This window comes from Sinocyclocheilus grahami, unplaced genomic scaffold, assembly GCF_001515645.1.
Source record: "Sinocyclocheilus grahami isolate Dianchi unplaced genomic scaffold, SAMN03320097.WGS_v1.1 scaffold475.1, whole genome shotgun sequence".
NCBI classification, from domain to species: Eukaryota; Metazoa; Chordata; class Actinopteri; order Cypriniformes; family Cyprinidae; genus Sinocyclocheilus; species Sinocyclocheilus grahami.
In genome coordinates, this window is record NW_015505654.1 from 612045 (window position 1) to 634740 (window position 22696).

A 22696-nucleotide genomic window follows, 5' to 3' on the forward strand; every position below is an offset into this window, starting at 1 on the left:
TGAGTGTGTCCCCTGTGGGTCTATGTCAGTACTTGTTAGTAAAATGCAAAACTTTGTGTGAAAGATAACAAAGTGACAACTACTCATAAATATCCCTGTCAGTATATTCAAAAGCAGGTAGTGATCTCTGTTTTCTGTAGAAAATGTGATTTGTAGCAAAACGATTGTATAATAGAACATGCCTCTCCTTTGCTGAATGATAGGAGACATTGTGACTAGTCAGCAGACTGAATTGGGAAGTGTTGCAAGCCAGTGAAATACCACGGTCTGGCCCCGGAGTATTTGTCTCACCTTTTAATAGCCTACCTTATTCTCCAAATCGAAGTCTTCGCTCTTCTCAGCAGGGTCTGTTGGGTGTCCCTCAAACGTTACGTTACGGGTATTTAAGTTTACGTTCCATGGGTGCCAGAGCTTTTTCTATATCTGCTTCCAGGTTGTGGAACCTACTTCCAGTTGAAATTTGGAAGCACAGTCTCTTTGCGTTTTTAAAACGCATTTAAAAACATATATTTTTAAGCAAGCTTATTGTTGATTGTGATAATCATTGCTGTTTCTGTTTATTTTATCTTCCTGTGCTCTTTTGTTTATTCTGCATTCCTGTTTTAATATTACATGTACGGTATACTCTTACATTGTAAAGCGCTTTGAGAAGCTCCCTTAAAGGTGCTATAGAAAATAGTCATTGTTGTTATTATTATACTTTCTGCGTATTACATTAAGTTAAACCATCACTATTCAAAAATAAAACCCACAAATAAAATAAACAAACGTAGAGTCAGAGTGAAATTAAAATCCCTTGTAATATTTTGTTTATCCTCGTTTTCATATTTTGATGACAACAATTTAAATATTTACATTCCTTTAATTTATTTTGTTCTGGCACTGTACATATTTACTGTCATGTATTCCTTAAGAGAAAGTCACTGATTACATGGAAATAAATTCATCGACGGCAATGTTTACCTTATGTGTGTTATTAATAGCATTTACTTAATCACAGTATTGTGAACCCACAGTAGCTCATAGCTAAATTTCAACATTCATCAATGCTTAGAACACACTAGTGGCCGTGTTAGCAAACACAGCCGTTTGCACACACGTCCCACTCCATCATTTGCGCAATTTCAACCTTTGAGCGAAATTTCAGCCTTCTGACCCAACACGCGCTGTGGACTGTCCGCGCGCTCCAGCGCGAGCTGTAGGCAGAATCGCTCGCGCTCTACTTTATGAATGGATGGGAGTGGCGCTGTAGTCACGCTGTTAATAGGCGCTGGCGTTCGTCAGTGGACTTGACAGGACAGCAAGTGGACAGCATACGACAGCAGCCAGAGCGGGCATTAGGGGCAAAAGGCGACTCGAGGCGATAGGGTGAGCACGCGACTGTGACAGACAGGGGCAGCTCACATGTTACAGGGTGGGAGGATGGGTTAGGGGAGACAAAGGAATCGCAGGCGTGTAGTTTTTTGACCGCCCATAGACAACTTGGACACATTTGCGGACTGCATAATAAAAAGTTACATTCCCTGTTATCGCGCTGATGGTCTCACATGATTCACACCGTGACTTTTTGATTCGCGCGATTCATTTTACCCCCAAACCAGCTGAGAGACCTGCTTTGTTTGGTCATTTTTGGGGGGGTTTGTGGTATACGTTGCTATATCTGGATATCCCAAACTGCATTCCTTCATAGTTGTGGCAAAGCAGAGAGATAATTGTACCAATCTCTTTTCAAAGGCGTGACAGAAGCAAAAGGGCGAGACAGAAAACTCGCATCAGCACCACGCGAGCACACTTCGTCTGCTCTGTTTGGAAGAGACTCCGAGCCGAAGCCCGTCTTTACAGGATCTCAGAACTATTGGTCTTCATCTGCTGTCTCTCCCAAGAGTTTTGAGCTGTCCCAACTCAATGACTAACTTATTTTTCTTTTATCTTTATGGAAGAAGGACACAAAACCGTATGGTTTTGTAAGTAGAAGGCAGTGAGCACTTTACTGACGCGCGTAACCCGACAGATTCACGAGGCGAAATCACATCAAAGGTAAGTGTTTTTTTAAAGAAACTTTAAGTTTGAAATATTATTTAATGTTTTATTGTCTGTATTTAGTGTGATTGACTGTTTTAGCCCATATGTGCATTCGTTTGAGTTTTTCTCAGTTTTTAAAACGCAATTCCTTCTTTTCTTAAGCTCACCTTAGTTCGCCTTGAAACATTGCTACACACTAAAATAGTAATACAAATTCAGTTTAATCGTTGCCTTAAATTTTAAATCAAAGTGGTGCCAGTGACAACTTGTGATTGCAGTTATAACCTACTGTTCATTGCACTTTTCGTTCTTCAAAAAGTCGTTCTTCACCGAAAAAAGTAGATTTGAAATTCTGAAAACACCATTTTTTTAATAGAAATTATGTTAATGAGTAGAATCAAAATGCTGTTAGCATAACGGTTAAAACATCCTTTTACAAAAAAAAAAATTCATTTTAGCTATTTTTAACATTTTAGCAATTTCTTCGTAGGCTTACCGTCCACTAGGAGGACTATTAATCTGTTGTCATGCTTTGGCTGTGTCTTAAAACCTATTTGAATGCCTTTGTAGAACACATTCATTAGGTGTATTCTTGTTAAAAATATTGCAGGTGCACATGATGCCCACGAATGCTGTCTATATAGGCAGCTCAGTATGTTTTGCGATACAGCCAGTGTTTGTTTTATAAACGCACGCACAACAAATCTGTGAGTGTCACTGGTGTAAATGACATGGGTTCAGGATTCCATTACACCCAGGATGTTCAACCAGGGATCCCTAAAGATACTCAAGGGGCGTTAGTGGGTCATGGCATTATGACAGCCCAACCATATCAATTTTTTTTTACTTTCCAACAATCTGTTAAATGTTATACTTTAGATAATGTTTTTAATCATTACAAAAGTTTTGTTAATCCTATGAATCCATGGGTTAGGTAAGAGTCTGGCTGAAAGATCCTGGCCCTGCTAAGATTGAAAACTCCTGCGCTTCAGCAACACGTAATGCACGTTTACAGTTACAGTAAACTCAGTCCTTCCCTTCATAATTGATGTGCATGGCACTTTGTAATGAACTCATATTGGTTCCACATTTCTCCCCGTAAATTTTGAGGAATTCGCACAGCTGAGTAAACACTGACTGTCTGGTCATAATCCACACCACACCCTACTGCTGTATTGTATTAAAAATGAATCAGAGCATTCTAAAGCAAGAATAAATCAATGATACATATTAATAGTGTTTGTGTACGAAACACCCATCAACTGTATTTACATTTCAATAATAAGACCAGTTACAGAAGGACATTCTGTGTTATTTCACTTTGATTTGTGGATTAATCAATAACTTTTTATGCTATGATGCATGTCTATGAGTTAATGGAACTTGCCGTGACAAATGTTTAAACTCAGATTCATATCTATAGGTTTAAGGCTGATTGTGTTATTTGGACAATGCAAACCTGACAAACAATGAGAACAGTGAATGCATAATTACTAGCAGTTAAAGACAGTTAAGGAACACAATTGCAAGTTTTTCCAGCCATTTGTTATCTGTCATGGAACTAAAACCTCTGTTTTTTGGGTGTGGCAGACTTTGAAACATGTTACTGCCTTGTCTTTCTCTCTCTCTCTCTCTTTGTCTCTCTCTCACTCTCTCTCCTTCTTTCTTTTCTACTCCATCTCCAAGAGATTGTTGTTGGTGATTTGAGCTTTCCAGCATGCTTGCACTCCAAACATTCCAGGCCACTCGAGCACCAAGGATCTGGCCAGCTCCACACAGCTGGGAGCTATATAAGAGTGTATTGAACATCTTTAACTTGGTCTTGGGCTCTCTATGGCCTGATACAAGAAGGGGAGAGGGGGCGTTCCGCATTCCACTTTCTCTACCGGGGCAAAGTGCCATCCGGATTCCAGTAGGAATACACAGAGAGGTAGAAATTCCAGTGTGCAGATAGAGGGACGTGTCACAACACAAGGCAGGATGAGTGAAGCATGCACACAGCACACATGAGAAGAAATCTGTATGCTAAATACACACATAACATCACACAGAGACAAGTGCTGTTCATTCTTGTTGCCTGTCAGCAGCTGACCTCTGCACACACGCATATACAAACATGAGGAAAACAAACATGTATCTTTTCCCCAAAGAACATGATGTCGGTCTGTGCCGGAGCAATGCAGTTTAGAGACATGGTCATTGTACAGTGTTCTGTCTCCCTCTGTGTTTTTGGCTGCTCTCGCAGTTGTTTTTGAAAGGGGAGAGTCCGTGTGCAAAGAAAGTTGAGGCCAGGACAGCAGGCCAATAGCGAGAGAAAAGAGTGGGAGAGGGAACGGAAGGAGAAAGAAGAGAGTAGATCTTTGGGAAGACTCACAAGGGGTTGTGGGGAAAAGAATCTCGGCAGCATACAAAAAGAGAGTTTGTAAAGGGGAGTGAGAATGAGAGACAATTGTAAACTTTAGTAATGCAGTGAGTAAGTGAACTTTTTGAATAGTCTCACATAGCCGGACTTTTGACTTGCGGTAAAAGTCTGGTCCTTATTGTAGAAGGAGACCAACCATCTGACATGTACAGTGACCAGCCACAGTTTTTCTATTTATGTATTTGGCTGATATCAGAAAACAAGTGTAATATCAGATTCTGCTCATGTATCAAGTTTACTTATTAGTAAGCGCCTCAAGTAAAACGTAACTGATTTTAAATCATGTACGCCCTTCTTTTCAGGGGTAGTGCCAGCCATTTGGAACAGGCGATTTTAGGCAGTGCTTGCCATTTTTGTGAGTTATATGCATTAGACTCTCAGTGAACAGACTGTGTGGTCCGTGGACAAGGTGCCTGAAGCTGAGACTAGATATTGAGAAACTTTGCTAAAAGTCTTATACCCCTTCTCGCCTCTTTTCTATCTTTTTTTTTAACTTGGTTCGTACTCTTTGTCACTCTTTGTCTTGTCCCTGTTTGAGCAAATAGAGTGATACAGAAGCCTTTGGCCATACATGGAAGTACCGCTAATAATGCACACTTGCCAGAAAATAAATTAATAATTAAATGGATGAAGTTTATTTGTTATAATTTAAAAACTATTATAAAATGATAAAATTGTACCTCACTGCTTTGGTTGTAAAACTTTTAGTGGCATTAGCATGTTTCCTGTATACAGACACATGCAGTACATGAGTGACAGTGCTGACAGATGTGAGGACAGGTAGGTGTTATGCTGAAATTGTCCAGTGATAAGGTACACTGCCCCTCCCCCACGCCTTTCCTCACCCTGTCTCCTCCATGCCCTAGTCCAGATTCCCTCACCAGCTCCTACTCTCCGTCAGTCTGTTCATGTGTGTTTGCTTCCATCAATGAAGACTGCAGATAGGGTTGCATATTGCACAACTATTGACACACTTTTGGGGAGTATGAACTCAGTCACCCAAGACTGCTTGCCACTACAGTAATCGCCTCCTGAAATTAGATGTCTGAAGTTTTTCATCTGACAGTATTGTTTTGAATTTTGCAAAGCTTTTTTTTTCATACAATCACTGACAATTTAAAAGAATAATGTTTGAGTGCTGCATGAAGTGATTCTCTCATTTTAACAATACATTCCAAGGTCTGTTGTCTGTGTGGCAGGCATTTTGTTTTTCAAGTCATATTTTGTTGCATGCTAATTTTACATATTTACTCAGGCTGCAATTAATGTACTGCAGGTTTGGTTGCTCTGACAAAACAGTTGACAGATGTTGATTATGTGTCAAGTTTAGTTTTTCTTTTTCATATCATGGCGAACATTTGAAAGAAGAGTAGTAACATTTAAAACAAAATTGTAGAAAAATTTTGCCAATCAAAATAAAAGTAACATACAGTATCTGCAGTGGCATATCCTGGCATAGGGAGTATCTGGTTGATTATATTACGTCAATTCAAGTCAAGTCACCTTTATTTATAGTGCTTTATACAATACTGGTTGTGTCAGAGCAGCTTTAAAATGTCAAACAGGAAAATAGTTTGTCAACAATGCAAGAAGACAATAACAGAGTAATTTTTCCAGCTAAAGTCAGTTCATTGATGATTCAGTGATGTCATCATCCAGTTCCGTTCTCTTCCAATAGTGTCTGTGCAATCTGTCAAGCGTCCCCAACTAAGCAAGCCAAAGGCGACAGTGGCAAAGAACCAAAACTCCATCTGTGACAGAAATGGAGAAAAAACCTTGGGAGAAACCAGGCTCAGTCAGGGGCCCAGTTCTCCTCTGGCCTGGCGAAACCAGCATGGCGTGGTTTAATTCCAGGCTGCAACACAGGTGCAGAGGACTTGTCTGGACGTCGAGGTGATGAGGTCTTCACAGGGGATCTGTTTCTGGGGAGCATCTAGTTGTCATGGTCTCCGCTGACATTCAGGGCAGTAGAGGTCGTCTTTAGGTGCTGATCCACCATCTGATCTGGATACAGACTGGATCCGTATGGCTACAGTGATCTTCGAACAAGAATGAAAGAGACTAATATTAGCATAGATGCCATACTTACGATGTAGCGAGTATTGTACATCGGGTGTTATGGGAAGTGTTCCCGGTTCCGGTTGACCTAATTAATGCAGTCTAACAATCTTTTAACGGATTTGAATGATAGAAATATGATTGTGTGTTATATGTATGCCAAGTTAAAGAGATGGGTCTTTACTTGTTCAGTATGACAAATTGTGTGTGCAACTTCTAGGTGTAATCCAGGTGCTTTGCAAAGAGTAACTGCACAAAAGCAACATGTGAGCATAGATTTAATGCCCCCATATTTAAATGAGACCTATTGCGTGTAATAATTGTGAGTGTGTGTGTCACTGCTTACATGTTAAGGAACAGACAGACAGTTTTAAGCATTTCGACTTTTCTTTTCAAATTACGAGGCTTCTGTCGGAACTGTAGGCCACCAGTCTGATCCAGTCAGTGCAGCATATTTATCAAGTCATGTAACAGTTGCTTTTGGATCACAACACTGTGGCTACAGCAAATGTCCATGTTTCCTTGACTATTTGAGTTCACATATCTCGCATAACTTGAGCCCAAAAAGCAGTGCAAAACATTGTAACTCATTTAAAAATGTTTTCATAAGGCTTGCTTGGGTAGGTGTGGGATTCATGACATGAGTATTAAGAGGCCCTTTTAGCATGCCTATGGTACGCCTTGTGTATATTGTACTGTATGCACTGTATCTGCATGAATGTTTGTGTGTGTGAGTTAATCACTAAAAACCCACTTATCATGACATCTCTGTTTTGTGATATATTTTTTATTTTACATTTGGTGATGAGGTCACTATATAGAGACTAATATTAGCGTAGATGCCATTCTTACGATGTAGCGAGTACATCGGGTGTTATGGGAAGTGTTCCCGGTCCCAGTTGACCTAATTAATGCAGCCTAACAATGCTGTAAAGGGATAATTCACCCTAAAATGAAAATTCTGTCATCATTTACTCACCCTCAAGTTGTTCAAAACCTGTATATATTTCTTTCAGCTGTTGAACACAAAAGAAGATATTTTGAAGAATGTTGGTAACCAAACAGTTGACGGTAGCCATTGACTTCCATAGTATGCAAAAAGGTACTATGGAAGTCAATGGCTACCATCAACTGTGTGGTTACTAGCAATTTTTTAATGTCTTCTTTTAAGTTCAGCAGAAGAACGAAACTCATACAGGTTTGAAACAAGTGGATGGTGAGTAAATGATGACAGAATTTTCATTTTTGGGTGAACTATCCCTTTAACGGATTTGATTATAGAAATATGATTGTATGTTATATGTATGCCAAGTTAAAGAGATGGATCTCCCAAACAATGCTAAGTAGATTGTTCCAGAGTTTGGACGCTAAATAGGAAAAGGATCTGCTGCCCGCAGTTGATTTTGATATTCTAGGTATTATCAAATGGCCAGAGTTTTGAGATCGCAGCAGACGTGAAGGACTATAGTGCAATATGAGCTCGTTCAAGTATTGAGGAGCTAATCCATTCAGGGCTTTATAAGTAATTAGCAAGATTTTAACAGAGCAGCCATCAAGTGTTAGACAGTGTTATAGGTTATTACATGCAGAGGTTTTTGGTCCAATAATTAAAACATCAGTTTTTTCAGAATTTAACAGTAGGAAATTACTAGTCATCCAGTTTTTTTTATCAACTATGCATTCTGTTAGTTTTGCAAATTTGTAGGTTTCATCGGGCTGCAAAGAAATATAGAGCTGAGTGTCATCAGCATAACAGTGAAAGCTAACACCATGTTTCTTGAAAATATCTCCCAAGGGTAACATGAGAAATGTGAAAAGCAACGGTCCTAGTACTGAGCCTTGTGGCACTCTATACTGTACTTGTGATCGATATGATATCTTGTCATTTACTACGACAAATTGATGACGGTCAGATAAGTAAGATTTGAACCATGACAATGCAATTCCACTAATGTCAACATAATTTTGTAGTCTGCTCAAAGAATCGTGTGGTCGATAGTGTCAAATGCAGCACTAAGATCCAGTAGCACTAATAGAGAAATACAACCACGTTCGGATGATAAGAGCAGGTCATTTGTAACTCTGATGAGAGCAGTCTCAGTACTATGATAGAGTCTAATTCCTGACTGGAATCCTCAGAGATACCATTTCTCTCTAAGAAGGAACAAAGCTGAGAGGATACTGCCTCTTCTAGTATTTCTGACAGAAAAGGGAGATTTGAGATCGGTCTGTAATTAACTAATTCTTTAGGATCAAGTTGTGTTTTTTTAATGAGACGCTTAATAACAGCCAATTTGAAGGGTTTAGGGACATATCCTAAAGACATTGATGAATTAATAATATTCAGAAGAGGATCTATGACTTCTGGAAGCACCTCTTTTAGTAGCTTAGATGAAATAGGGTCTAACATATTGTACATGTAGTAGGTTTTGATGATTTGACAAGTTTATACAATTCTTCCTGTCCTATTGCAGAGAATGAGTGGAAATGTTCCTCAGGAACATCTAGTGCACTATCTGATGCGATACTGTGGCAGATCTAGCAGTTTTTAGAGCTTTTCTATAAGTAGAAGTACTTTCCCGCCATGCAATACGAAATACCTAGTTTTGTTTTCTTCCAGCTGCGCTCCATTTTCCAGGCTGCTATCTTTAAGATGCAAGTGTGCTCGTTATACCGTGGTGTCTGACTGTTTTCCTTAAAACGTAATATATTATCTCTAAAAAAACAATGGAGCAGTGTTTTGACATTGGAATCAGTGCTTTTGAACAAATTGTTGAGGGAATCATTGAATAACTCATGCATGAAGATGGCCCCTTGTTTAATTCTTGACTAATTGGATACTTTTTAAAATCAAAAATAGGTATACAGTACATGTGTCTTGCTCTTCTACAGAAGTACTTCCATGTACTTGTTGTAACCATTCATAATGTCAGTGTTGTAGTTCCAGAAATGTATTAAATTCAAAAAGCCTGTCAGCAGCAGAGCTCATCATTAGTTTTGCATAATCAATATAATCCTTTTAGTGCAGCCTATGGTTTATATGTGGTTTAGGAGCTTTGGGCTCTGATTTACCGAAATGTAAAGAGGGTAGTAATTTGCTTGTTCAGTATGACAGATTGTATGTGCAACTTCTAGGTGTAATCCAGGTGCTTTGCAAAGAGTAACTGCACAAAAGCAACATGTGAGCATAGATTTGATGCCCCCATATTTATGTAAATGAGGCCTATTGCATGTAATAATTGTGAGTGCTTACATGTTAAGGAACAGACAGACAGTTTTAAACATTTTGACTTTTCTTTTCAAATTAAGAGGCTTCCGTAGGGTCTGTAGGTCACCAGTTTGATCCAGTCAGTGCAGCATATTTATCAAGTCATGTAACAGTTGCTTTTTGACCACAACACTGTGGCTACAGCAAATGTCCATGTTTCCTTGACTATTTGAGACTAAAAGCAGTGCAAAACATTGTAACTCATTTAAAAATGTTTTCATAAGGCTTGCTTGGGTAGGTGTGGGATTCATTAAATGAGTATTAAGAGGCTCTTTTAGTATGCCTATGGTACACCTTGAGTGTATTGTACTGTATGCACTGTATCTGCATGAATGTCTGTGTGTGAGAGAGAGTTAATCACTAAAAACCCACTTATCATGACGTCTCTATTTTGTGATACAGAAGAGGATCTATGACTTCTGGAAGCACCTCTTTTAGTAGCTTAGATGAAATAGGGTCTAACATATTGTACATGTAGTAGGTTTTGATGATTTGACAAGTTTATACAATTCTTCCTGTCCTATTGCAGAGAATGAGTGGAAATGTTCCTCAGGAACATCTAGTGCACTATCTGATGCGATACTGTGGCAGATCTAGCAGTTTTTAGAGCTTTTCTATAAGTAGAAGTACTTTCCCGCCATGCAATACGAAATACCTAGTTTTGTTTTCTTCCAGCTGCGCTCCATTTTCCAGGCTGCTATCTTTAAGATGCAAGTGTGCTCGTTATACCGTGGTGTCTGACTGTTTTCCTTAAAACGTAATATATTATCTCTAAAAAAACAATGGAGCAGTGTTTTGACATTGGAATCAGTGCTTTTGAACAAATTGTTGAGGGAATCATTGAATAACTCATGCATGAAGATGGCCCCTTGTTTAATTCTTGACTAATTGGATACTTTTTAAAATCAAAAATAGGTATACAGTACATGTGTCTTGCTCTTCTACAGAAGTACTTCCATGTACTTGTTGTAACCATTCATAATGTCAGTGTTGTAGTTCCAGAAATGTATTAAATTCAAAAAGCCTGTCAGCAGCAGAGCTCATCATTAGTTTTGCATAATCAATATAATCCTTTTAGTGCAGCCTATGGTTTATATGTGGTTTAGGAGCTTTGGGCTCTGATTTACCGAAATGTAAAGAGGGTAGTAATTTGCTTGTTCAGTATGACAGATTGTATGTGCAACTTCTAGGTGTAATCCAGGTGCTTTGCAAAGAGTAACTGCACAAAAGCAACATGTGAGCATAGATTTGATGCCCCCATATTTATGTAAATGAGGCCTATTGCATGTAATAATTGTGAGTGCTTACATGTTAAGGAACAGACAGACAGTTTTAAACATTTTGACTTTTCTTTTCAAATTAAGAGGCTTCCGTAGGGTCTGTAGGTCACCAGTTTGATCCAGTCAGTGCAGCATATTTATCAAGTCATGTAACAGTTGCTTTTTGACCACAACACTGTGGCTACAGCAAATGTCCATGTTTCCTTGACTATTTGAGACTAAAAGCAGTGCAAAACATTGTAACTCATTTAAAAATGTTTTCATAAGGCTTGCTTGGGTAGGTGTGGGATTCATTAAATGAGTATTAAGAGGCTCTTTTAGTATGCCTATGGTACACCTTGAGTGTATTGTACTGTATGCACTGTATCTGCATGAATGTCTGTGTGTGAGAGAGAGTTAATCACTAAAAACCCACTTATCATGACGTCTCTATTTTGTGATATATTCTTTATTTTACATTTGGTGATGAGGTCACTATATAGTTTCTGATTTACAGAGTGCAGGAAGACACACATATGCACACAGTGTAGAATATATTAATGAAATAACTTTCACATCTTTTCCTTTTTGTACAGTAGATGCAAATGCAATCTGACCCGTTGACCTGGCAGTGCCTGAAAGCCACATTCCAAAATAGCACACCCAACATGATCTGTGATCCCATAAAAATTATATACAGTAGTAGTCATCAAACACACAAAATGAGTCATCAGGAAAACCCTGAACCGCTGGGAGTGGCTGGTGTGGCATTTTGTGCAGAACACCCACAACCCGAAACTGGCTGCTGCTGCTGTAATTCCTCCAATAATGAAGCACACAAGACAAGAAGAGTCCCTTGTACAGTGGCACACAATGCAGCTCACTGTATTGTCATCCAAGACATAACAGATTGCTTTCATATGAGGTTTTCTCTATACTGCACATACAAATGTATGATGTCATTGCATGATATAACAATAGCAAACCTAGTGGCATAAATATAATACAACACAAACTTTTCAAGACTACATTTCACAAAAATAAGTCTGTTTTAAATGATAAAACAATAGATATATTTTTAAGTCTGCCTTGACTTTAGTGTCCAAAAAGTGCTGCTGCATACTGTATTTGCAGGTACTGTGCTGGGCGGTACTAATAATAATTGTACTTCATTACTATAATTGTAATTGGGGAGTGTTCAGGAAACCTGCTTACAGTCAAACAATCATTATTTTTAATGTTTCTAGTGGCACAGAAACTGCACACTTAATTATATTTCCAAGGAGGGAAAAAATATACCTTTAATTTCATTTAGACCTTGGCTTGAAAAGTACATATTCTGCAGAAAGTCTATTCCATGTTAAATGTGCCTAAAATTACTAAAAATGACCAACAAGTCTATTCCAGGCTAAACTGACTTTAATGAGGAAGTCTCCTCTGTCATTTGAATGCATGAGTCAGTTTATAAAGCCAAACATTAATATTTAATACTACAGGTACAAGTAAACATACACTTTTTTACTTTCGCTCAAGTACATTTTTGGTTATATATTTATAAGTATAATTTGAGTAAAGCTTTTTATGCAGTACACATAACGTAATTTAATGCAGGTACAGTTTCTCTGTACTTTTTTGACCCCTGGCAAGTACACATTTGTTAACCCAATTTGTCTTGTCAGTAGAGCAGGTTTTATTGTTGAGTCTGTTAAAATTAACATGACAGGGTGTGGACTGGCATCTCGCTGTACCACTGTACCGCAGTCCTTCACAATCATTATGTGATCAGTACATTAGCATATGCCAATGTCAGTGGTACTGCTTGTTCTAGAGCTAACAATTGATCATAGTGTTTTATTTTCACAGTAAACATTATTTATTAAAAAAATAAAAGGCTGAAAAAGTTTTTAATTAAAACTCTATGCAGTTTTGCTATGTTGTGATGGTAATGACGCGTGATCGGTTACTGTTGGAGAATAAGAACCTAATGTGACAGGCACAGAAATAACACCAATATAGATTTTTCCAGTGCTTTTCAGAGATGCTGTTTTAAGTATTCAGCAGGTTGCCAGACAGTCAATTTGTTGTGTGTACATTGTGTTTGTTTCCATATTCTATTAGCTTTTGTCATTGATTGTGTTCTGTGTACACAATAGTTCTTTTTGGTAACGATGTGTATATTTCTGGAACTAATTTTATTTATTTATTCCTCTTATCCCAGTTTCAAACAGTCTATGGAAATACATTCCAAGGCTTTACATTTACCAGCTATCTCAACAACATCCCTTCCTGTTCTCTCTGAAAACCCTTTGCCCAAAACAGAGAGAGAGAAATGAGGAGTGACAGAGAAAAACGCGAGACTATGAAACAACATCACAGCAGCAAAAGGGCTTTTAAGGTTTAGTGGTTTGTTTTCAGGTTCAGCTCCCAGCAGAATAAGAGCAGTGCTGTATAACTTCCTCATTCCCCCGGCGGTGGACAGCCAGGTTCCGATTTGTCCTGTGGTGCTTCAGAGATGTTTGCTTTGGAATGTTAACATATATAATTAACTTGCTGATCAAATGTGCCTATCCTCCTGTACTCTGCAACATTTTTCTAATGTCACGTTATACTGGTTTTCCATTTGCTTACTATAAACTAGATGCGTTCTACTAGGTGTGCCACATAATTACTTCTTGTGTATTCATATTTTATGCACACCAACATGCACCTGAAAAAATCATGTGCCAAACAAAACCTGTTTTAATGTTTATTGTTGTTACAGTTTCTTAACTGCACCCCACTGACAAGATTTGCATGATATTCCAAGATGGTTGATTGTTTTGGATTAAACTAGCAGGTTCAATCCGGCACAGCCCATGCTGATGACAGTTAATCTAGTTTCCCAAGGTGAATATACTGGTTAAGCTAGTGAGGCTATTTGGGGTTGAGTTGTGCAGGATGCATTACATGATGACTTCTACTTTTCTTCACTTTGCTTTTATTTCGAATAATGGTATGAATTTAACATATTCAATCCAAAGTATTCAGAGGAAAGTTTTACCATTATATATTCCCCCATCTTATTCATTTGAAGTAATCAATGAAATATTCTTGACAAATACAGCCTGAGGTGTATCTATACATACACGTGTGATGGTCAGCATAGTCTCATCCTGATGTCTGACTGGAACTAAAACAAATGATCAGACAGCACTGAGAAATTTCATTCCATACATAACATCAGTGAGTGATGGGCTAAACGAGTAAATCATTTGGTTAATTATTTGCAAAAAAGTATATTTTAATGTCTGTTCCCTTAACGTAATCCCCTTAAACCTGTGGATAAAAACAAACTAAAATGGTTTGTCTTTGTATGACTACAGCTTTTCGGACTGCAGCTTCAAATGAACATTATTTCAGAAAAGCAGTCATTTGACTTGAGGCTAATCACACTGTTCTTTAAATTCAACTGGGTGTATAATCAACTGGTAATGATGTCACTGACATGTTATGAAGCTTAAGGAAAAAAAGAAGGGTCCACATCTCCTGAAAAGTGGACTTGATATGCCTTTCATTATCTTTTTTGTGTCCCGTGTTTTTTTTTCTTTCAAAAAACATCCCCTCTGAGTCATAACGGTCATTATAGTCTCAAATTTCAACCTATATGTACAAAATTATATTACTCAATTAATTCAAGCCGAAGTTTGGTTCTCTTGAAGGAAGCTCAGTGTTGCCCTGTGATTGAACAGCTGAGTAAAGGCTTAATGAGATTAGCCTCTTCATTTGAGTGGGTTCTGCTTAAAGATGTTCACATTTAAAACATGAGTTACATCCTGCTAAGAGGGGCAGCATGTCTGTCTCCTTTTCTACTATAAGATTTGATGTTATGGTAATAGTAAAGACATGAACCACGAGGCTGCGGTTATCAAAATCACATCTGACTCACAATGTCTTACATGTTATGGGATAAGCACATAAGGCCTGTAGTAGCTCAGAATGGTTGTAAAATCACTTATCATCTAACGTTAGACAAATCATCTAATTTCCACTGGGAAAAAAACAAAACAGATATTAACCAATTGCAGATTTAGAGCAGTGTCTGTCAGTGGCTTACTTGAAGGTATTATTAATAACCCCATCCTAATGAGGGCTGGTGAGTTAGACTTGAGTGAAGCCTAGAGCAAGGCTAAGCTCACTCCATCTTCATCAAAACAGCTTTGTCACTGAAGAATGCAGGAAAACCTCCTCAAAGCCATCTTACTCTCTCCTCTGTCATTTCTTCAAGCCTGTTGTTTGCAATAGGATGGAGGGGTGTAGTTACCGTCAAACAAACAACAGCACCACTGCATTCTCTAGTCTAGAGTATTGGGTGGAGGAGTTGTGTTTGGGAGGTGGTTTTGCCATTGGATATATCAAATGAGTGCTGGACTCCACTTTGTGTTTGTAGTTGGGCTGGGTATCGATACAGATTTCGCTATTCAATTCTGATTAATTTAGGGTACGTTTCGGTTAAAATGCTTACAAATTATAGAAATTCTTACTGCGATGGTGCTGCATATTATACAGTGTTTCAGATGTTTTTCAAAGTGCTAACTTGTCAAGAACTGGCTCACGAGAGTTGTTTGTTAATGAATCAAGACACATTGGTCACACTGTATGTCTTTTGATTCACTAAAAAGAACTGGCTCATTAGAGATGTTTGTTAATAATTGAGCCACACTGTTTGCAATGTATGTTTTTTATTTAACAAAAAGAACCGTCTCATTAGAATCATTAGTTAATTAACCAGGCCAAACTATGCCTTATGAGAGTCGTGTGTTAATGAATTAGGCTACACTGGTCGTGTTGAATGTTTTTGATTCATTAAAAAGAAACAAGGCTCGTTTGAGATCCACTTAGCTTTGCCTTAAAAGTAGAAAAGTGTAGATGACTGCAGTGAGGGGAGGAGTGAAGCAAATGCAGACGAGACAGTTCTGATTTCTCATAGCGGATCTGACATCTACAATACAAGATAAAAGGTGGATATTGCATGATTCATTCTTATATACTTTGTTGCCATTTTTAGTTTGATAAAGACACATATTTTAAATATATGACAACAATAATATCCCACACAGAGATTGCACTGTTGCACTGTTTGGGAATATCCACACAACATCAGTGCAAGTCCGCCATCACTCAGACACATGTCTAACCAGCATGCATCTCACGGTGGTCACCAGTGACCGGTTCTGCGTAGATTTTGCTAATCTCAAACGAGTCTACAGTTAATGAGTCGTTTGTTGATTAATTGGGCCACACTGGTCATGCTTTATGTTTTGGGCAGCTATTTCGCAGTGATTTTATTGCATCGCATTCAATACAGGCTGTAAACTCATATTCACAATTTATTGGCACCAGCAATTCAGGAAACTCTCACTTTGTGAAAATATTAATTTTGTTACTAGTAAAAGTAATTCTTGGAATTTTTGAAGTGTTCAGATGAAGTCAATATTGTTTCCCAGTTCTAGTTTATTGTAGGTGCACTTGTGTGTGATGACCAGGCTCTCGGGAACCTGTTTCTTTTCAGTGGGAAGACTGATATGAGAACATATTTGAGGAGATGGGAATATGTTTCAGGATAGTGGACAAGTGCAAGGTTTCTGAAATGAACACAATATACACTAAATATATAACTGAATTATTAAAATATGAATATTACACTCCAGATGCTTTGCAGATTAACACTCTATTAACTACTATACCACAACACGCTCATGCTACAGGCAGATGTCAACATTAATGCTATAACGCTATAATATAAATATCACCACTGTATGAGAATACATTTTATACATGCTTTGGATGAAAGTTGACACCTAGTGTGCTGTACATAAATCAGAACAATAAGTAGGTCACATGTTGCACACTGACAGCTGGCCTGATCTCACAGTGTCAACATACTTGGAGAGTTTGAAATTGTGCATTGATAAGACAGTGTGGCCTGTCCCAGTGTTGTGGAGATATTCTCCCCTCTGTGCACACCTCCATCATACCCCTGTCCTCTGCCTGTCTTTTGCCCCGCTTTTAATGAGTCAAGATTCCAATAGTTTTTTTGACATGATAAACAAAAGCGGACATTCCCAAATAATTAATAAACAGTCCACATACATACGCAAACATATATACATACACATCACCAGAGAGAAGTCTGATGTTTTCTCCAGAAAGTCATGACAAGTTATGACATTTTGATTAAACATTTTTTTATTGAAACATATGCACAGATGAATTGTTCACAATAAGATCTATAATATGCATTTAGAAAATAGATTTGCATGCTGACTTTAATTTTAGTGCCATATTAACATGTCACAGCATTCACACTGTGTGAATCAGCAGTGAAAGTGAAGTTTTTATATTTTTTAAATATTAAAACTTTAAATATCTAATAAAGTTTTTAAAAATTCTGCATAATTTGGTGTAGGATTTACGTTGAAGCAATTTTCTCTCAGGAACTGGTTGTCACATTTCAGGCAGATGAAGATGAAGATGACAACAAAAAGGTTATTTATTTAGTTAATAGGAAACAGGAAAGTGATGAGAAATAAACTAAAAGTCCATGACAATGAAACTAAAAGAACATAACTGTTACACTAATGCATTGAATTAAACATGCTATTTTGAATTAGAAAGAATAAAATAGTATTCTCATGTTAAACATACTCCAATCTTTGTTTTATTTACAACTAACCCTAAAATACAATGCAATGAACTGCAAAATTCAAAATACAGGCGAAACATCTATATAAGAAAAATAATTACAGAAAATGCCTTTATATTAATACAGTATATTGTACCCTATTTTAATGGATTTTATTTTATAGTGTTTAGCACTATTTAAATTAATTGCCATATACTGTATCTAAGTGTTCTTTCTTTTTTCCCCCTTTCATTCTACACTCATTCCCTTTTTCTTTAGTTTTAACTGCATTGCTTTTCTGAACCTTATCTTTGTTTAGATGTTTTGCAAACAACCCCACAAGCCTCTCACATGGGCAACACCATGCCACTGTTTGTGGACTGATACCAGGAAACCTCCCCCTGTTCTCAGAATGTCAATCTCATCTTTTTCTCCACATTATGCGCCTTAGGACTTGTTTAGAGACTTTGTGTCCATGGCGCTAAATCTTATCCCTTCTTTAACAAAAGCTAGTGTGCAGCATACAGCCCCTGGTTCCCACTCACGATGACAGTTTGTCCGTTGGTATCGCTGTACTGATGTAGTACTGTCCTATGACATCCTGTTCAGGCCATTTTGTGGATCAACTTCATTGCATTTATGCTCCTTAAAAAGATTCTCCATTGTATAACAGGTTTGACCCACTTTGCCTAGTCTGAAGCTGAATATGTTTGCAGTAGAAAGTGTTCATCCTGTTATGATAGCTGAACATACATTGGGAGCATGTTTATGCCAAGTGAGAGTATGTGTAAGTTTGTTTAAAAGAGAATGGAAAGGGTCAATTAAAAACATATTTTAATGTGCGTGTATGTCTAAATGTGTGTACGCTCATGACCTGCACTCACATCCACAAGCCTCAATAACAAACATAGCTCAGCTCGGCAGGAGACACTTCATAATGTTTCCCAGGCTCACCCTTTATCCACCCAGTCTAATTTATGTTTCTGCTCTCCATTTCCTTCGCTTTGCACTGTCATAATGTCAGTATAAGAAGCCTGACTGTAAATTACAGGCTCAGACACTTTCACTAACCTCACCTTATACATCATTCCATTTAAACCCTTTCATAGACAAATCCCTCAATGCCCACATGTTCATTGCTCTGAGTTGCACGTCTCACTCGACTTTCCATCTCTCACTCTCAGTCCGGGAGCTCCAGAGGGGCCACAGGGGCATCATTTTCTCAGGGCCCACTGCTGCACTGGCGCTGGCATGCCTGCTAGAGTCCAGCTGGGTCTGAGGTGGATGGCAGAAAGGGCTGCATTGACTGAAGTGTGGGAACAGGCTCTGTATGTGCTTCACTAAAATCTGTGACTGACATCGCTGCCAGGCTTTGTGCAATAACATCATGGTCAGTCCCCATCCGTCTGGATGTTTGAGAAAAGAGAGTTTTTTAAAGTGCTCATTGTTTCAGTGAATATAGTCCAAATTTGAATACTATAAAAACGGGAACACCATGCTGTTGGGTGATCTTTTTTCTCTTTCTCTGCACTTTCTAAAGGTCTGTGTTGTGATTTATACCAGTAGAAATCACTAGAGGTCAGTATTCATTACTTGCTGTGTCTATTTTAGCAAATAACAGGGGCAAATATATCAATGATATATAATGCCACTATATACCATAAAATAATAATACGTTTATTTTTTTAAGACTCCCGCTACAATAATGAATGTTATTAATGAATACATTTAAAAAAAGACATAAGCTAAGCTTGTTATGTGTAACCTTTTTTATTAACATAAACTGATTAACATAATGATGCAAAAACATTACATTGGTAAATATATCTGAAGATTAATCAAATATCAAACAAACCCACAGAATTTGCCAATACAAATGTTTTAGATCCTATAGCAATTGCTGAGAGCCATTAAATGTTTTAAATGGCATTAAAACGTCTTAATATTGTTTGCCGAGGCTGAACGCTGGATGCAGAAAAAAAAATCACAGTATGAGCTCAAAGATGCATGTATAGTAAACTAAACATATTTTTTTTCTCCAGTGTAAGAAATGTTACACATAATATCTTGCACTTATATTTTTATATTTTTACTGAAAACTACTGGCAATTTTTGAATTTCATAAAACACCGTTTTGTACGTTTTTTAAGCCTTTGGTTTTACGGGGACACAGGAAGTGTCCTTATAATCCATGTTTACGTTGTAGTACCCATGTCATTGTACACATTTGTGTCCTCATAAACCATATATACCAGTACACACACACATACTATGTAGCCCAGTAGTTTATGCTTATGCTTATACATCTGCTTGCCTGTGCAAGGTATGCATAATCAATGAGGTGTATACTGAATTTGGACTTTAAATATCACCGTCTTACTACATTACTACTTATTGCAAACCTCGTAAAAATAATCAGTAGCCCCTCACTGCAGAACAAAGATCCAGGGGGCCGGTAGGTTTAGGGGTGGAGATGGGTGGGTTTGGGGAGCAGGGGGTGGAGATGGGTGGGTTTAGGTATATGTAAGGTGGGAGGAGTTGGATCTGGATCCAACCACGCCCCCTGGATCTTGTGTTCTGCAGTAAGGACCATCTCAAAATAATTGAGATGTCAGCGGATGAAAGCCTTGTTTTGCCCTCCATGTGGGCGTTCCTGTAAGGGTGTTTACGAAAACTATGAATTTTAAAAAGAAGTGTACAATGAAACACTGCAGTGTTCCGGTCTGTCATAGTGACTCGCGAATGTACAATATGTGACTGAAACCTGAAGTTACGCGTGCTATCATGATAAAATAATAATCAGTGTCTATTGAATATCTGGACCAGTGATTCGATGCCTGACACTCGTTTTTCAAACACAACTACGTGCGTTCTGCCGTAGAAAACGTCTCGTAACCGCTGCGCCTGTCAGGGCGTGTTTGAGTCTAAACAAATGACTGGTAGACTGTGGGTTAACGGGCCGAGGCGAGCTTTCCAGACGGGGCGGGGCCATTGGCTGCGATGGATTTGATTGGCTGCCGGTCACAGTTACATGGAATCGGAGTGAGTTCAGTTTACGTGACGTACGAGTGGGGGCGGGTCACTGGCTAAATCAGCTGTAGAAACAATAACACACCAACGAACGCCCCAAAATGAGAGCTTACCTATAAATGTCAGTAATTTCAGGAGAAAGAGGTATCGTTGAAAGAGCGAGGGATAGATGTAGCACACTTATTGGTTGAGGTTCTTCACTGCATTCTGCAAACTTGTTTCAGGGGATCTCTTTCAGCTCAGCAGAGAGGGCGAGTGTGAAGATGTTGCCTTTGTGTCAGCCGTGACACGCCAGCGAGTTGAACACAAAACAGTCGCGAGTTTTCAAGAGACGTCTCAGTCATTTAACGGTTTTATTTGATCTCCTGCACCCGGTTTAACGGGAGCCAGGAGGGAACCACGCGCGGACTGGCATGTGGGTCAATTCTGGAAGCGTCGGAAGGTAGGGTGGAGAAATTGCACTTTGTTTCACCACGCGACAATCATGCAACATTTATCTGCGGATTCCCAATTACTGTTGCATTTTAAAACTCAACACATCATAAACGTCTAGTAAAAACACAGTCACACACAACCACCGCCCATCCTAAACGCTCGATGCTGGAAACGTATGGCAAGCCGATCTGACATGAATTCACTCAAATATTTAATTAGATGCTAGTACTCATTCATTCATACTAATACTGATTAGTGTCTGTTCAGTTAGTCACCACTCATGCATTTCAATGTAAGCCTTTTCTACTAGTCACTATCTCAATACTTACTAGTTAGTTTTTTTTTCTATGTACTCACCTTGTTTATTACACAGTAATATCTATCTCAATTTTTTTGTAATTAACATTTTGCATTTTACTAATTTACCATTGCTGTTTTAGAATGGATAGAATATCAGAACTGATGTAGTTAAGTTAAAACACTTCATATAAGATTTTGAGTGTTGCTAGCAGCAATTAGAATACATCCTTATGTCCAGTAAATTCACGCTGAAGTCGGGCTCACACTACAGGAGTTTTAGGCTGCTTTATTCCTGATTTCCCCGTCCTGAAAATCGGAGAAAAAATCTTGTTGAGGGCCTCGGACGATTCCGATGTTTGGCGCGGATTATCTGGTAATGTGAGGCGCTTACAGATCAAATCTTGCACCTCCTGATCTGCTCGCACACAAATCAGGGCCGCCACGATCATATCAAACATGTATGATATTTAGGATTTTAAATCGGGAAGATCACGGCTACAGGGGCGCAGATGTGATTTTTTTAACTGGGGGGACCAAGCTGTCAGCAGTAGGGATGTAACGATTCACTCAACTCACGATTCGATTCGATTCACGATTTTGATTTCACGGTTCGATTCGATTCACGATTTTTTTAAACAAAATTAGATTTAAGACAAATTATAAATTAAATGTGTCCTTTTATTATTGCTTGGACAAAATACTGTACGTTTCTTTGTGAAATTGAAATATAACACTATAATAATATACTAGTATAGCACTTGTAAATTATTGCTCTTTTGTTGGTTTTGATTGCTTCTATTGTCCTCATTTGTTAGTCGCTTTGGATAAAAGCATTTGCTAAATAACACAATTTAAATATAATGTAAATGTAAATAACAAAACTAAATTGAAATTTTAAAACATTGCGTTAGCAGCGCAAAAGGTCATGGGTTCGATTCCCAGGGAACACACATACTGGTAAAAAATTTATAGCCTGAATGCACTGTAAGTCGCTTTGGATAAAAGTGTCTGCTAAATGCATAAATTATTATTAAATTATTAATTATTAAAACAAGCCCCAAATCAAATAAATAAGTAACACAAATAAAATAAATCTCTTCATATAAACAAACTAAGGCTTTGTCTGTGCTCTTTCCATTTAAAATTAGAGGCAACCACTGCATTTTAATCATGATCCAAACAAAGATGCTGCATACATGCAACATGAGCAGTTTTTAATCTAAATTACATTGTATAATTTC

At 38.1% G+C, this 22696-nt stretch overlaps 1 protein-coding gene and 1 long non-coding RNA gene across 3 annotated transcripts in view; one reads left to right on the plus strand and one right to left on the minus strand.

The window, feature by feature from the left end:
- Positions 1-1175: 1175 nt before the first annotated feature.
- The window catches only part of LOC107553600 (rho-related BTB domain-containing protein 2-like), a 62614-nt gene continuing 41093 nt past the window's right edge, over positions 1176-22696 (plus strand). The window contains exon 1 of one of the 2 annotated variants that reach the window (XM_016235885.1): positions 1176-2037. Coding sequence is in view for 1 of the 2 variants with exons in the window: in XM_016235884.1 (XP_016091370.1) it covers positions 21134-21162 (29 nt within the window). In the remaining variant the exon portion in view is untranslated. Of the gene's footprint in view, positions 2038-20825; positions 21163-22696 lie in introns of those variants that run through there. The other variant, XM_016235884.1, reaches the window with a different exon arrangement.
- On the minus strand, positions 6539-11108 carry LOC107553601 (uncharacterized). The gene is made up of 3 exons (XR_001604976.1): positions 11099-11108; positions 7267-7270; positions 6539-6685 (listed from the first exon to the last, which is right to left on the minus strand). It is a non-coding gene; the product is annotated as an uncharacterized lncRNA (long non-coding RNA).